This window comes from Haemorhous mexicanus, chromosome 21 (assembly GCF_027477595.1).
Source record: "Haemorhous mexicanus isolate bHaeMex1 chromosome 21, bHaeMex1.pri, whole genome shotgun sequence".
Taxonomy (NCBI): Eukaryota; Metazoa; Chordata; class Aves; order Passeriformes; family Fringillidae; genus Haemorhous; species Haemorhous mexicanus.
In genome coordinates, this window is record NC_082361.1 from 1,794,181 (window position 1) to 1,810,348 (window position 16,168).

The 16,168-nt window shown below is 51.1% G+C and overlaps 1 protein-coding gene across 7 annotated transcripts in view; it reads right to left on the reverse strand.

Annotated features, from left to right (window-relative positions):
• Positions 1 to 4,634: 4,634 nt before the first annotated feature.
• The window catches only part of DAB2IP (DAB2 interacting protein), a 127,123-nt gene continuing 115,589 nt past the window's right edge, over positions 4,635 to 16,168 (reverse strand). For all 7 annotated transcript variants that reach the window (XM_059865451.1, XM_059865450.1, XM_059865452.1 and 4 more), the window contains 4 exons: positions 15,176 to 15,328; positions 12,082 to 12,284; positions 11,414 to 11,501; positions 4,635 to 9,953 (listed from right to left, as the gene is read on the reverse strand). In XM_059865451.1, coding sequence (XP_059721434.1) covers positions 9,786 to 9,953; positions 11,414 to 11,501; positions 12,082 to 12,284; positions 15,176 to 15,328 — 612 coding nt within the window. In that variant the 3' untranslated portion in view covers positions 4,635 to 9,785. The remainder of the gene's footprint in view (positions 9,954 to 11,413; positions 11,502 to 12,081; positions 12,285 to 15,175; positions 15,329 to 16,168) is intronic.

Genomic DNA, 16,168 nt, shown 5'->3' on the forward strand with positions numbered 1-16,168 from the left:
TCCCTGAAGCTTTGCTGGGGTTGTGGGAAAATGAAGGCCGGCCAGCCCCGCTCTGCTCAGCCCTTCTCCAGGGACGGGACAGGGTCCGGTGCCTGGGATTCCCTTCGGTTTCACGGAGCAGAACCGTGGGGTGTCTCCTCGGTCAGATCCTCCCGATGGAGCTCCATGGGCTTCCGGGAGAGCCTTGCGCAGGAAAATGTCCGCGGGAGGATCCGGGGCGCGGGCGGAGGCCGGCGTTTCCAGAACCTTCCTGGCGGCGGGGCCGTGAGGGCGGGACGGGGCTGTGAGGGAAGGGGCGGCCGGGGTCGCGGAGCCCCGGCGGGTTGTAGGCGCTCACCCGGGGTGAAGCGGGGCGTTTCCATAGCAATGTTCAGGGTTTCCCCTCATTGCGCCGGACGGAGCCCTGTCAGTGGCCCGTGGTGATGAGTGTGAAGGAGCTGGTACGTGCTTTGCTTTGTGCTTTGTTCCACCTCTTGTCTCTGTCGTTGCGGAGGTTGATTGGAACCTTCTGGAGCAGGGAGCACTACATGGTATAGCTCGGTGTGGGGGAATCTCATCACACTCTGTGCCATGGGCAAGGACACTTTCCACTATCCCATGTTTCTCCAAGTCCCGTCCAGCCTGGCCTTGGACACTTCCAGGGATCCAGGGGCAGCCGCAGCTGTTCTGGGCACCCTGTGCCAGGGCCTGCCCACCCTCACAGGGAGGGATTTCCTCTGCTGTCTCAGAGGTCCTGCTGCCTCTGCAGACACCTGGCTGTGCCTCACAGGGGCCCCGCAGCTCCTTGTGGCCCACCTGAGCAAGAACAACCTGCTCCAAGCAAAAGCTGAGCACTTGATTTTCTTAGGTACTGACTCTGCTCATGGAGCTGCCCCTCCTTTGCCCACACTGATGGGCACTGCTGCCACACCTCAGCCTGAGAGAGCACACTGGCTCTGTCCCTTTGCCCGCTGCAGATGTCCTGGGCGGATGAGAGATGGTGTTTGGGCTCCGAATTCCTGCTGAAATAGCAGTAAGGTGTCTACATCCGCCCAGCTACGCTCGACTTGTCTCGTTCTGCCCTCTGGTTGTTCCTCCATGAGGGGAAATTGATAAAGTATTTATTTCTTTCTGGCTGTTTCCATCTGTACTGCCTTGAGAGCATCTCTGGCTCGCTTGGTTTGTTCCAGCAGGATGAGGTCCCAAGCTCCCGCTATCTCTTCTCCAACCGCACGCAGCCCAGCTCGTGCTTTTCTCTCCGATTATTTCTGCCTTACTTACCTTCACTTCACCTTAAGCACACACACACAAAAAATCATCAGCGCTACCCAGATAAATCCATCTGGTCTCTGTCTCAGCCTCATTTAACCTCCCATTGAAGAGATTGTATCACATGGTATTCAGCTGGAACCTATTACCTTGCATGCCCAAGCATATCACATTGAATTACCCTGGCCCACAGGCCTGTGGTGTTTGCTAATAGCTAATGGCTGCTTTTAACTTAGAGGTGATTTATTCGAGCGCGTTTCTGTTCGCAGTGCAGCGGGGGGGTGTGGCAGTGTGTTAAGCAGAGCGAGGGAGCGCGGGTGGGTTCCGCGGCATGGCTGAGGGCAGCCTGGCTTCACACCTCCGCCCGCTGCTGACGCTTCCCGGCATTCCCGTTCCTCACGGCTGTCCCAGATGCAGCAAGTGTCAGGGAGTGGCAGTGAGAGCTCCTGGCTGCACACAGCAAGGGATGCTGGATGGCACAGTGCTCTGCCTGTCTCTTGTCACCAACCTGAGTGCCAGGGGGCATGTGGCACATCCGTGCGCTCAGGAATGGCCCGGGAATGGGGCAGTGTCCCCACACCATGTCCCCTGCCATCTGCCTCAATTGCCTCTATGGGACACGAATGTTTTTTTGCAGTTCTGATGGCAGAATAAAGTTCACTTGTGTCATTGCTGAATTTACTGCAGGTGTAGTGTGAAAGTGGTATGAAATTGCAGTAAAAGACAAAATTGAAAGCCTGTTGTGGTGATGTGATGCAATTTTCCCTCTTCCTTTGCCTCATCAGCGGAAATACAAAAGCCCTTCTGCAGGTCAGGTTCAGATCCATTGGTGAACAAGCAGGAGGAAGGGAGAATGAGAGTTTTGGAGGCAAACCAGCTCCCTGATGTGTGGTTTGCTGAGTTTTGAGCCTCATGTTTGTCCTCCCATCAGCCCAGGTCCCCCAGGACACAGCTCTTCTCACTCAGGGGGTGAGGAGGGACTGTGGCTTTCAGGAGGAAGAATAGTTAGTGACTGTAATAAATCAAAGTCAATCAACTTGGGAGCTCTGTTATTCAGGCTTCACTCCTTGATGATGTAGCACAAAAATCAAATGGTTGAGGTTATTCAATTATGGCTCATACCACCAATGGGGAAAGCTGATCATGTGCGGGGCTGCATCAATATTATTTATGTGCTGAGGGGCTGTGCTGGCTGTCAGGTTGGAAATGGCAGAAATCCTACAGGTGTCCAAGTCCTTTTCTCTCTTCCTCTCACTTAATAATCAAGTGACACGATCCACTGTATGTCTAAAATCACAGGGCACATTGTGACAAACTGGGGAACATTTTTCCTGAGTGTCTCAGGATACTGCAGGTGCTGAGGTGACGGTGGGGAAGGAGGTGCTGCCTGGCACGGGACACAAACCATCTCCATCCTGGCCTGGCTGTGGGCGGCACTGCCGGCCCTTTCTGCAGGATGTGGATGAGCGTAGGCAGTCAATAGACATGGATAAAATAAAGTTGTGAACAGCAGCAGGAGCTAAAATAGCAACATCAATAGCAGTTTCCAGATAATGATCTAATTAGCACAAACAACAAGTTTCCACTAATGACTCTTGTTCTTCCAGCTCCTTCCTTTCTGCTCTCCTGTCATTATTGACTCTCCGGCAGGGAGCGGCTGTGCTCCTGTCTCTGGGGCCAAGGCTTTGGAGGTTTGTTTACTGCCTGGCTTTGAATTACTTCTCCAGAGGATGTTTGCTCAGGAGCCTGGGCTGCTGTGTGTGGGATGGCTGCACGCAGAAGGTGGTGGGGGCGGAAGGAAAATCAGCTGTTTGGCTTTTGTAGCTTTTGGGAGGCCTTGGGGAAGTTGTGCTCCTACTGCACGTCCCTATTGTGAAAATAAGATGCTGACGTTCACCCACTGCAATGGAGTGGGAGCTGACTGCTTCTGAAGGGATTGGGAAGCTGTGAGGGAAAGATGCTTGTCAGGAGCAGAGTAGAGACTGTTATTGGAGGAGCAGACACAAGCTGTTTCTGTCCCTTCCCTCCCTAGGTATGAGCCTCATCTCTGCACCTCCCTACCTTCCTCCCACTGAAAAACAAATAGGCTCTTCTGTGCTCTTACAGACCCAGCTTGGCAAGTATTGGCTTAATGCTGTCCCTTCCTCAGTTGGCAGTGGCCTCTGTTCTGGCTGCTGCTTTGTCCTCAGTTGTGGTGGGCAAGATTCTTGGATTTTGAAGATGCCCAGTTCTGACCTCTCCCAGCTGCCGGTTGCTGCTGGGCTTTGCTGGGGCAGCGGAGTGGGACCACGGCTGCACCACCTCAGCCTTGCCCGAGGTGCTGACTGGGCTGTGCTGGAGAAGTTGCTGCCTGGCACCACGGGCCGGTGACTCTCACTTACTGAACTCAGAACAAACCCTGTACTTGTAAGGGTGCAATTACAGGAACATCATTATTGCTGATGAGTCTTGTGCTAAAATGACTCTCCAGATTAAAAACCTCAAGCAAACACATCTGCACTTCCCAGCCTCCCAGCCCCGTATTCCCGTGGCTGTTCTGGCTGCTGATCTGCAATTCGAGTCTCGCTCCTCCCAGCCCTGCCCGTCTGCCGGGGCCCGCTGGGAGCGGCTGCAGCCGGGCTCTGGAGCCACAGATGCAGAGAGCTGTCAAGAGCACAGAGACGTTCTGGGTGTTTTTGGCTGAGAATTCAGCTCTGCTCTAATGAAGCCGAACAGCCGCTAAGGAGGTTTTATTCAAGTCAAGGTGGTTTTGACTAATCCCTCCTTGCAGAGTTTTCAGAGGTGCTGTGTATTTCCAGGGCTGCATTTTTCTTTCTCTCAGCCTTCAAAATCAACAGTGTTGAGGGGGATGGCAGAGCCCCGAGAGAGGATTTTGGCCTGGGTGAGTTTTGGCTTCCCTCCCTGGGCAGGGGCCGGTTCCTGGCAGGAACAGGAGGAGTGTTGTCCCAGTCAGGCAGAGCCCAGTGCCCAGCCCGGCTCCAGCCCTGCTGAGCACAGCAATAGCCACAGGTGCTCTCCACATCCCGTCTCATTTTGATGCAGCCAGCCTGACTTCCACCTCTCCCGGAGGAGCTAATTATGATTATGTTAATGAGGCAGAGGTGCTGATGCTGCCCAGGGTTTTAATGACTTTCCTCCAAGTTTTTTGCTACTTTTACTGGAGGCAGAAGGGTGGTTTGTAAGGACTGGTGGGGACAGGAGCAGGCCTGGCTGTCAGACCCCCCAAGCAAGTGAAGGGAAAGTGGTGGAGTCAGGGCTAAAATTCTACTGGGAGCAAATTTCAGTGATCTCTTTGGGGAGATATATAAGACAGGTTTGTGTGTGCATGTGGCATGTGCCAGGATGCTCTAAAAGCTGGAAATGACTGAGTAGAGGTGCTGGAACACTTATGTAAAATATCTAAATAAATCTTTAATATTTCTAATTGCAAATGTACATAAATTGCACAGCCACATCATTTCTTTGAACACCAACAACTTTCTCTGTACATTATTACATAGTTTAAAAGGAGCTGAAGGAGATTCAGCAAACACTTCCACTTTGCATTTTTGTTTTTTAAACATACTTACAAAAAAAATTTGTTTTTCTTTATAAGAGGATATAAAACATAGCGACTGCTTATCAGGAACAAGTATCAGCCTAAGCAGATATACAGAGAGAGGTATATCTTAAGACACAGTGATGTATGATAAAGGAATATGTGAACATGGAGGCTGCACTCTGGGGTACTGGTAGCTGATGCAGAGCCACATGGCATTTACAGCAATGTCACAGCTCAGGTGATCTGTGAAAGTCAATGCTTGAACGTGACACCCTTTTCAGAAGCATGTTTGTTTCTGGATGTTGTGCAACGCCCTCAGGATTGGATTTGGTTTGGACAGCCCATGAGCTGCATGTTCTCATGCTGCCCTTGTCCTCCCACTCCCCCACAGGTGATTTTCCCCAAGGGAGAAGGAAAAGGCAGCAGTTTGTCTGTGTGGGGTCAGAGCAGGGCGGGTGCCACTGTCTGAGCCTTCTTGCTGAGCAGTCTCCTCTGAAATGGCCCTGAGGCTCAGAGACTGGCTGGGGATGGGCAGGAACTGTTCCTTCCTGTGGCCACTGAAGGGAGCTCCTGGTGGCCCTGAGGCCGTGGCTCTGCCCCACACCAGGTCCCAGTCCTGGCCAGCCTGGAGGCCTGGATTGCTTTGAACGCAAACCTTTGGGAGGAAATGACCCCAGCAGTCACTGCAGGTGGGAAGGACGAGCGTCCACCTAGGAACGGTGTCACAGGTATTCCTTTTGGACTTTTGCTTTGTACTGTCCAGGCAAAGCTGTGTGAAGGACAGGGCAGGGATTGTGGTGGAGCTGCTGGACCTGTGGTCACAGGCTGCTGTCAGAAGGGCCTTGCCCCAGGGCTGCTCCCCCTGCCCTGGAATTGCTGGGGAAAATGAGCCCCTTTCAGATCAGACCCTGGGCCACAGCCTGTGGCTGTCCTGGCTGAACACATCAGTGCATCTGCCATCTGTGACTGGAAATCCTCTCTCTCCTTGTCCATCACAGAACAGACCTCAGCACATTTTCTATTACATTTGGGTGTGGACGTTAGGAACAGGAAAAAGCTTATGAGCTATCTAAACTTTGGAAATGATTGATTCCTTGCTGATTGCTTTTCTAGGAGAGCCTGTGACACCTCACTGAGGTCCAGCAAGTCCCTTTGCCCTTTAGGAGTATTCATAGTAGCAGAACCCGTGTCCTGCAACCTTGCAGCAACCTCTGGGACTGGCTCCCAGACCAGAGGGTTCCACGTGTTCTCACAGTGCAATCAGTGCTTTACAGCTGCAAAAGCAGAAAACAAAACCAACCAGACTCAAATGACAATGCAAAGTGACACCAGACTCTTTGGATGGCGGCAGGATTTGCTTAAACTGGTGCAAAAGGGGCTGGTGACTACACTGTAGTATTAGCTGGCATGGGGAAGGACTGGGGTCCCTCCCATCTTTTGGCACTGAAGCCATAATCCCTGTCCAAAATGATGATACTTACAGTCTGCAGAGACCTTGGGATACCGGTCAGTCTCTTACATCTCCCTTCACACAAAACCGCTCATTTTTTCAGGAGTGTTCACTACAGTTTAACAAAACCCCAAATCAAAACTCTAAAAACAGAATCTTTGAGGTGGGCCCACCACAAATCTGGATCCATGGCTTTGCTCTCTTCCCTCAGATCCCCAAGGGAGGAGGCTGGAATCAGAACACGGGTCTGGATCCGGATTTGGCAGCCTGAGCCCACCTCTCCAACACAGCAGTGAGATACAGCCAAATCCCGACCGAATAAGCAGCACCAGAAGTAAGTTACTATATACAACTGTTAGTGAGATAGATACGGTACAGTAAACACTGAGAACATTTACAAAAAAATATTAAGACTTGTATTAAGATAAAAATTGGAGTGTTTTTGCTTTGTTTACACTTTGACGAGTTTGCACTAGAACAGCCTCTCACTGTAGAAAGCGCAAGAACCAGGAAGGAAATGGAGCCGATCACAAAACCTTGGGGACAGTGGTGGTTTGCTCTGGTGCTGCAGCACCTCTCGGGATCCAGGTATTGCTATGCCAGGTACCAGCTCCGAGGCCATGGCAGGGAACACATGGGGCTCCTGCACTCACACACACACTCACACACACACAGAGAAATGTACAGCTTATAAATAACAGAAACACAAACTGAAGGAACAGAACTGAGCCTGGGCCTGAACAGCTGCCCCCAAACCTTTTTAGGGGATAGTCATGGTTAGGTCCAGTTGTTGACAGTTGCAGGAAAAGGAAACAGGGAAAAACAGGGGGGAATCTCTACTGTAACGAGACTTCATCCTGATTTAAATTTCTTTTTGTACTGGCTCGGGAAACTAAGCATCAACTCCAGAAGGTGTTGGCACTGGAACTTTTAAGATTTTAATAACTGGCTGTGGAAGGATTTAAGCATTCCTGCTATTTCAGCAGAACAATATGTTCAGTAATTTGCAAGTTTGAGGGTAACCAGGAGTTTGTGACAGATCGGGGTGGGGAGGGAGCAGTGCCTTGGCTTGTGGTTGAGGAGAAGATTAAGATGTACTGTGCTTAGCTTCAGTACTAAACAATTGGCTTGTGGGTGTTTCTTTTTCCAGCTCTTACGGAGAGCACTGACTGCATCCCAAAATTACTTCCATGTATGAATGGAAACATCGCTGGTGGGGCGCCCACCCCATGCCCTGTTACCGTTTCCATTCCTCTCTGTCACTTCTGTCTTGAAAAACTCCAGTCTCTCGCAACACAAATATTTAGAATTCAAAACAATCAGCTCTAAACAGGCATCTTAGGGCAAAAGCATTTAAAGTCTTTTTTGCAGGGTTCTTAAGTATTTGACTCTGAGACAGTGGCAGGTGTAAATCTACGTACCCAATGGTTCACAGTACCCTGTATATTCCTAACCTGTCTGGGTCTTTCTCCAGTTGTAACCTTGTCAGATTTGTGAGGTTCTTCAAAGCCATCTGTGCTAGTCTCCAAAATTCAAAGGTGACTGTACTTGCCATAAGTACTGAGTTATGACATTGCTCTGAGGAGCTCCATTTGGGGTCTGCTGTGTGCTGCACCCCTCGGCAGGTGTTGGCAGGGTGTGGAGACCTCAGTGCAACACGTTCGCTCCTCCTGGGCTTGGCCCAGGGCTTCCAGGGACCAGAAAAACGTGTAGGAAAAAGAGCATCTTAAAGTTTGCAAACGATTGCATGAGGAAGAATGCTGTTAAGGAGCCTTACGGCTGTGGGGCAGCACGGCAATGCAGAGCTTACTGGCAAAGTGTCCTGCTCAGGCAGCCTGGGAAGTGTGAGGCTGGAGACGGTACCTAAGCAGAGCAGAGCTCAGGGAACGTCCTAGTCCCTTGGGCTGTACATTTACACATGGCAGGAGGAGCTAGGACAGGCGTTGAGCAGTGTTAACCTTTAGAGGGAGCATAGGCAGATGTCCTGTACACTGTACACTGTCCGTATCTCAGAGAAACCTCTGGCTCTCGGTACGAGGGACCTGCTCTGAGAGTGGGACTTGTGAAGGGCTAACTGCAAGAACCACAAACCCACGAGCACACCGTGGCGGCAGGTCAGCGGCACAGCCCCCGTGAAGGGGCGCCCCTCCGCTGAGCACAACGCGTCTGTGCCGAAGCTGCGCGTTTCGGCGCTGGGAAAGTCTAATCCTGGCTTATGCCTGCACAGTGCTCCTGACAAGGGGCCTTTCGGTGGTGGCTGCTGTTCTTGGTGGTTACTCCCTTATGACCATGTTTTACATTCTTCAAGCCGGTTAATTTCCATGCAGTGCTCATTCCCAATTTAAAGAGGACAGTATTCCAGAAAATGGGATCTTTTTTTTTCTAATGCATACTGTGAAAGAAAAGAAATACAATTACCGATCTTCATGGTTCTTCAGGGCTTTTTCTTGTTTCTTTGTCTGTTTTTCTCCCCAGAAATAGTAAAACTCTCAGCACAGAGCATTCCATCCCCACAATGAACCCTTGATCAAGCAGGAAGCTGCCACTCCATGCAGCCCCCTCGCTCCCCCTCTACCGCAACAGGCACCAGCAAATCCAGCCCCTGTCCCTCAATCACAGCTCAGGGACCAAGCTCAGGCAACATTCACTTTATTCTGTGGCAGGAAGTGTGCGTGGGACAATGCCTGGGGCTATTGCTTACAAAACTCTTCCCCTTTATTTGTGAGAGAGCAGAAGCTGTCCAAAGGAATTGAGTTGCCATTCACTAGGTGCCAGCTCCTCCCTCCACTTCTGTGCCAGAGCCTTGGCCTTGCTCTGTGCCCCTGGGCTGCCCAGGGACCCCCAGCAGCACCAGTCCTGCCCCCCTGCCACCGGGGCTCCCCACACAGCACCCCTTTGGCCACCACACCACCCTGACCTTCCATCTGCTCTGTGCTCCCTGGATGGGTGGAGTTAATTAAACACTAATTAGCTGCATGAATGCCCTGTGGATGCTGTAAAAGTCAGCGGCCTCACAAAAGCCTCCAGGAAGGATGCTGGGCTCGGCTGGGGTTCACTTTGGGAGGGCTGTGCTCCGGGGGGAGTCACAGGAGGAGCGGGCCAGGCTCTGCTGCCGTCCCTCAGACGCTACATCCAGCAGCACGCTTGAACTGGACTTACTGGGCCCCTGCCTGCTGCAGGCTCTGCCCAGCTCCCTTTATTTCGCTTACTGCATGACAAGGACGTTACTCCTTGCTGGGAGGGGTGAGGCATATCCTTTGGGCAGTTTAGAAGGAAAAGGTTACTTTTGTTTGAACATTAAACACTGACTCAGATCCAACAGTGACAGCGATTCTCAAATATATGTTATTTCCTTATGCCACTCATCTCACACTTGACATTCCCGTCCCTCAAAGTGCTGGCAGGACATCTCCCAGCAGGGTCAGTCGGCGCCGTCCGCAGTAAGGAGCTGTGCTCGGGGAGCAGCCGTTCTCTGAAGCCGCGGCTCACGCCTGCTGTGCACGGTCCCTCCGGCCAGGCCTCTCCTGCGGCAGCGCCCTCCGCGCGTTAACAATTACTGCTGTTTCTGAATTCTCCATTCTCTGTAATCTGCAATTTAGTTGGGTTTGTGGGGGAGATCCCATTACGTGTCTGCATGCTGTACCTCTCTTTCAGCTGAGTAAGGGCACTCATTAGCCGTGCGTTGGCAGCATCCAGGGAAGCGATGCGTTTCTCCTGCAAGCAAACGGCAGAGGGCACGGTCAGTGGAAAGGCACGAGCCCTGTACCTCTGGGATGTCAGCCCAAGACAGTGACCCAGAGGCCTTTTGGACCAGGATCTTTCTCTTTGGCATTCCTAGGTGGGGGGTTTTAAGTGCTACACAGCACTTTCTGAAATCCGCAGGGCTACAAATATCCCCTGCCTGTGCAATGTGAGCTACATTTATTTCAGGATCCTGATGAAAATGGAGCTAACTTGGTTGCTCTAATTATTCAGTTATACACTGTACTGTTTGTTCTAACTCAGCTGTTACAAAAGATGGTAGGATTCCATTTCTAAACCCAAACTCTCCCAAGATAGTTATTCCTGTCAGTATTTAATTAGTATAAATTAATAGTTTAAATGAGTTGTAGCCTCCCAGGCTGTCTTTGATGGCAGCTCTCAGCGATTACAGCATTGTAAGGATGGGAGCAAGAGCTTCCATGTTGCAGCCTGATTCTACCACTCCTGTTCTTTGTGACACTGAACAAATGTCATCTTCCTGTGACTGCCATGAGCAGAGGAACAGAGCCAGCTCAGGGACACAGCAGTTGCTTGTGTGTAACTCAAAGTCCAGCAATGAACACGTCCAACACATGTACAGCCTGAGGTGACCGAGAGAGAACAGCAGAGAGCGTGCAGGGGCACGGTCAGAACCTCACATGTACCCCACAAGGTGCAGGGGACAGGAGAAGGTCCCAGAGCTGCTGGGAGGCTGCAGGTACCACCACTGTGACACCTTAGGGACACCCAGGGTCTGCTTGGCTCTTCTGCGGCGTGGAACAGAACAGAATGGATGATTTAGCAGCTTTGAACAAATTCCTCCCCAGAAAAGCTGGGGAGGAATTTGTTCAAAGTCCTTAGTAGTGATCAATAGGGTTGTTAAGTGTAAGGCTAGAATATACTATCACTTCTAAGCCACAAGCTGGATGGTAAGGACATGGTGGTCTCTGTTAAACAAACTGGAACATCATGGGCTGTATTTTTATATTCTCTTTTCCAAGCACAGTGTTTTGCATCCATCATGTGCTGCTCCTCTTCCACTGTAACTGATTGCAGTAACTGAGCTTCCCAATTCTGCAAATCACAATCCAAAGGCTGAAAAAACATGTTGGCTTGGCTACGGGCAGGCTGTGTATTCCTTGTGTCCAGGTTCTGATGACCCAGGCATTACTGGGACATCAAGCACCAAGCAACGCTCCAGGGGATGTGATCCTTTCACTGACTAAGTTGTGGGCACAATCTCTCCCCAGACTACCACCCCATACCCTCTGTGCCATGCTCCAAGGCTGCACACAGCTGTGACAGTCACTGTGTCCTGCTGCAGCTTGGTGCTGACTCACCCACACAGTCTCACCGTGGGTGGCACTGCTGCTGGGGGTGTGTTGGCAAACCCACCCTGAAAACTGCAGCAGCCTTTGGCACGGGGCACTCACCTGTGCATCAATAATCTTCTGCTTGGAATCCACAGCAGCCTGCATTTCAGCATGGTCCTTCTTTAACTCCTCCTCAACCGACATCAGTCTGGGAGCCGAGCACACAAGAAAAAATCACATTGGCTGGGCTCTGCTAAACTCAGTTGTTACCCTTACACTCTGCCTCCTTTTATCTACAAACCAAGCTTTTTTTCTTGGCTCTTACTCTTCCCTGGAGCTCTTTCTAGGAGAGTGCCCCAAAGCTGAACTGACAGCCCAGCAAAGGCTGACCCAGTGGTGAGGGCTGACTGAAAGCACTAAGTGGGCTTGGCTCAGGTAAAGGTGAAACCTGCTGCACTGAAACAGCGCTGGACCGGTGTAAACCACTTCCCACTGGGTGGGAGAAAGGCATTTAGAGTTACAGGTAAGGCATGGTGATGAGAGCCATAGCTATATGAACAGAACAATCCTGCCAGAGCCTCCAAACTCTTCCCTCCAGAAGTTCTGCCCTTGTTCATCAGGAAAACATCGGGGTTTTCCTTGTCCCAGGAAACACTCAGGGAAAAACCCATATGTGAAACCTGCCTGCACCTCGAAAGAATCCTGATTCTCCTGAGAAGGGGTGAGCTCTAATGCCAGCCAGGCTGCCCTGCCTTACTGCCATCCCCAGCACTCCCATCTCCCTGTACCTGCTGATGATGCCCTTCATCTGGATCTCCTTATCCTCCTGCTGCCTCCGGAGCCGCTCCTCGCTCTCCTCCAGCCTGGCCTGGTACTCCAGCACCAGCTTCTGCGTGGTCTCCTCCTGGCATTTGAAGCGAGTCTCATATTCCTCCAGCTTCTTGTTGGAGATGCGGAGCTTGTCCTGCAGCACCACCAGGTCCTGCTGGTACTGAGCGTGCAGGGACAGACACAGGAGGAGAAAACACATGTGGCACGTTACCTCGTAGGGTTTGCCCTCGCCAGGGTTTCCCCCAAGCCCGCTCACGCCCCTCTCCTTGTATCAGACTATAGCTGCAAACCCGTATCAGACAACCCCGCTCGCCGACACCTCCTCTTCGTCTTCTCCGCGGCGCCAGGGGCGATGCCGGGTCCGCGGGGCGGGCAGGTCGCTGGCAGGTGCAGAGAGCGGGCTGTTAGCAGAGTCTGGCATTTCACAGGGGAAATGCAGGTTAGAGCGGGCCCTGGCAAAGGCAGCGGGCAGCCTCTCACACTGACAGCGCGGGGCTCGCACAGGCAGGGAGGCTGCAGAGTGGGATTTGGGGTTCACGCAGGAGCTCTTCAGTCTGCAGCAGTAAATGGGGGGGCTTTGGGCAGGCTGGGCACCGAGCACAAGGGGCAGTGACGAATGCAGGACACTGCTGTGTCAGCACCCTTCATCGAGCCAAGGGCACTGTGCCAGCTGAGCAGGGCACAGAGCACTGCTGCCTTTTGGGGCCCAGCATTTAACTCAGATCTCAAACCAGGGTTCAGTCCAAGAAGAGCTGCTGCATGAAGCCAAGACCCCACAGTTATACTGTTCATTTGGGTGAAGCTATAAATCAGCAGCAGAATTACATAAAGCAATTTAAAAAATTAAGAGTTTTTGAACTCGGTAAAACTGGGTTCAGCTATCGCAGCAGCACAGCATTCAGTAAACTTGCTTTGCTAAAGGAAAATCCAATGAGTGTGTGCACAAGAAAACTGCTTTAATTTCAAAAAATTATATTTGGACATAGTCTTTTAAAAAAGCATCTCAACTGGAATAACTTAAGGAATAATTAACATGCAGCTGATAATGTGGCAAGCTGCTTTTAAAGTCAGATACAGGAAAAAGGCTTCCATCTGAGTCATGAAGGCTGTTAAAGCTACAAGTGTTATTAATGAACTGAGAGAAGTGCACTCTGTTGTGTCTTGACTTGGCCTTTCCCCTTTGGCCGTCATACCTGGGTAGGCACTGCAGTGATGGGCTGGGTCATGTCCCAGATCAAGAGTCCTCCTGGACCGTGTGACTCCAGACCAGCCCTAGGGAGAGGGGAGGGCAGCCAGGCTGCTGCTGGGGCCTGCCAGCACTCCACTCAAAAATAACTGCAAATATTTTTGCAGCACTCCACTGCAAAAATAACTGCAGCTCCCGAGGATTGAAACTGAGGAAGCTGATGGTTTCCTGAACTGCAAAAGTACTTGGGCGAGGCGGTTTTCCTTTAGCAAAGCTCTTACTGCAGCACAGGAACGACACAGTTTGCACATGGAACCTGAAGCAATGAAGGAACAAAGCTGCACAGTAGCACTAAAGTCAGACAGCAGGGAGTTGCTTCAACAGGAAAGATTAAATACCTACCCTAGCCTTAAAATAGGAGCAGCGTAAGTGAGCTCAGAGGAGAGCAGGAGAGGCCTCAGAGCCTGAAGGAGTCGCTCCTGTCTCTAGAACACTTGTCTCATTCTCAGTTACCATTCAGGTCTTACAGTAATGGGGAGAGAGGTTATGCTAATGGTGATCTTGAATGTCAGTGACTGATGGGACAGCAGAGTAAGGAAAGATGCTGCATGGCAATGAGACAGCCTGGGCCAGGGCTCCTGCTGTGCTTGGGGCAGGCACTGGAATGTTGCAGTGCCATCAGAGTTTCTAACCCCACCACTGCCTGCCCTGTGCCCAGTCAGGATGGGCTGAACCCACAAAACTGCCCTGATCTTCCTGGGGCAGCTGGGAGCTGCTGCCTTGTACCTCCTGGCTCCTACAACTCCTGCCCTCAGCATTTTCCTTGGGTTTAAGAGGTGACAGCCCCCAAATGACACAGCGCAGCAGAATGAGCACAGGAAGGCTATTGGAACAAAGCCAGGGACACGTCTGTGCTGGGAAACAGGACGGGGTTAGGGAAGGATGATGTCTGCAGTGCTGGTGTGATAGAAGAGAAGCACATTGAGGAAACATCCCAAATGCTATCAATGCTCAAGTGCCACAATCCTGGCAGAGCCAGGCTGCTGAGAAAGAACCTTCCAGAAGCAGCAATTAGCAAAGATGGGATTTTCCCAGATTCTGACTGTTAGATCTTCATTTTTATCCTTCTTTTTCATCCTAGCCAGGCCTACTGTGTCTCTTCCCAGCTTCTCCCACCCCAGACTTGCCCAGGAAGGAGGGGAAGGGAGCAGCACGCCTCTGTTTCAGAGGCACAGAGCCTCTGTGGGCTCAGGGGCTGAGAATGAATGCTCTGCACATGGCTTGCTGGCAGACCCCTGACTGGGCAGGCCCTGATGTGTGTGACACTGCCATAAGCTTGTGGAAGTGCCACAAAGTCACCCCAGGCACCAGTGCTGTCTATGAGACCAAAATTTGGACTTAATTTTTAGATCTGTGAACAGCTTTTTGACATGGAAGCTGCCTCCTGCTCCATGTTGGGTTGTGAGGCATGAGGCTGCCTGTGCCTTACTCCACCTCTGTTACAGGTGTGCTTAATCCCCTTTTTAAGCTTTCTTCCCAGCAGCTGGGTGAGTTGGAAATGGGAGAGTAAGAGGCACTGGCTGGCTGCAGAGTTTGTTTCAGGGCAGCATCAGCACTTGATTCCTGGCTCCTGTCTTTCTTACTTGCTTTCATCAGAAGGTGATTCCAGTCACTGAGTGTGTGAAAGCCTCCCAAATGTTCCCCACAAGCTCCCTGTGAGGCCAAATAGGACAGGGAGCAACCTGGCCCCTCTCTGCTGCACAGGGACCTGCACACAGCCCACCTTCTCCCCAGGGTGCTCAGGGAATAACATTCAAGGAAATCCTCTCTATTCAGAAACTTGTTTCAATCCAATCAGGTTTTACCTTTTCTGCTTGGCTGAGCTCGTCCTTATTCCTGAGCTTATCCCTGTGCTTGGAATCTGGGTCAATGCTTTCATCTTCTAAAAACTGCATGTTCATATTCAAAAGCCAAGCAGCAGTGCGGTCCAGGGCATTGGGGTTCACAGGAGAAGGGGCCTACAATGAAACAATGATACAACCATGACAAAAGAAAAACCTGTAACACAAATGGTCATGAAGCTGGAGAGAGAGAGTTTCCTTCCAAGCAGATCCTCTCCCATGCTGCTCAGACAGCAACGAGCCAGGCTGAGCTACCAGAGCAGCTGGGGCTGGAGCAGGAACAACTCCTGTTCTGCAGTTGGACATTATTTTAGGTCAAGGAGCATTTGGAACCTGCTTGAAGTCACGGCCCCAGTGTCTGAGCAGATCCTGTCACCTCACAAGGACACGACCTGCAAAGGTGCTGAGCTGCAGGTGAGCAGAGTGACCAGATGTGGTTTTTTCACTCCATGAGCAGAGTTCTCTCAAGTCTTCCTGTTGTTAAGAGCCATCTTTGCTTCCATGGATTCCATAAAACAAGATCTGAAAACTGAAACTCTCCTTATGACTGTGCAGGTGCCTTCTTGGAGAAGAAAAGTTTCTTTTCTGCCAAGGCTACACTAAGGATGCTGAAGAGGTCTAAATGTTCACTATCACTTACTAGTGATGTTCCATGGTCAGTCATGTCTGCTGCCTTTCAGTCCTGGCCTGGGCAGGGACTGCCAGTGGCACGGCCTAAATATTTTCCAACCACAATACAAGGAAGTCACTCTTCAGCTATTTCTTTTCCATCCTGCCTTGTTATAAGCTGCAGTAAACAGTGAGATGAACACATGGGATCTGCATGACTTGGTCATTCAAGTTTATGACTTGAGAATTCAAGTTAACAAATCAGAAATGTCAGGAACTTTCTTCTTCATTCCAGAGAAACCCAGTCACTGTCAGGCAGCAGAACAGGAGGTTCTGTGTAAGAAGGAG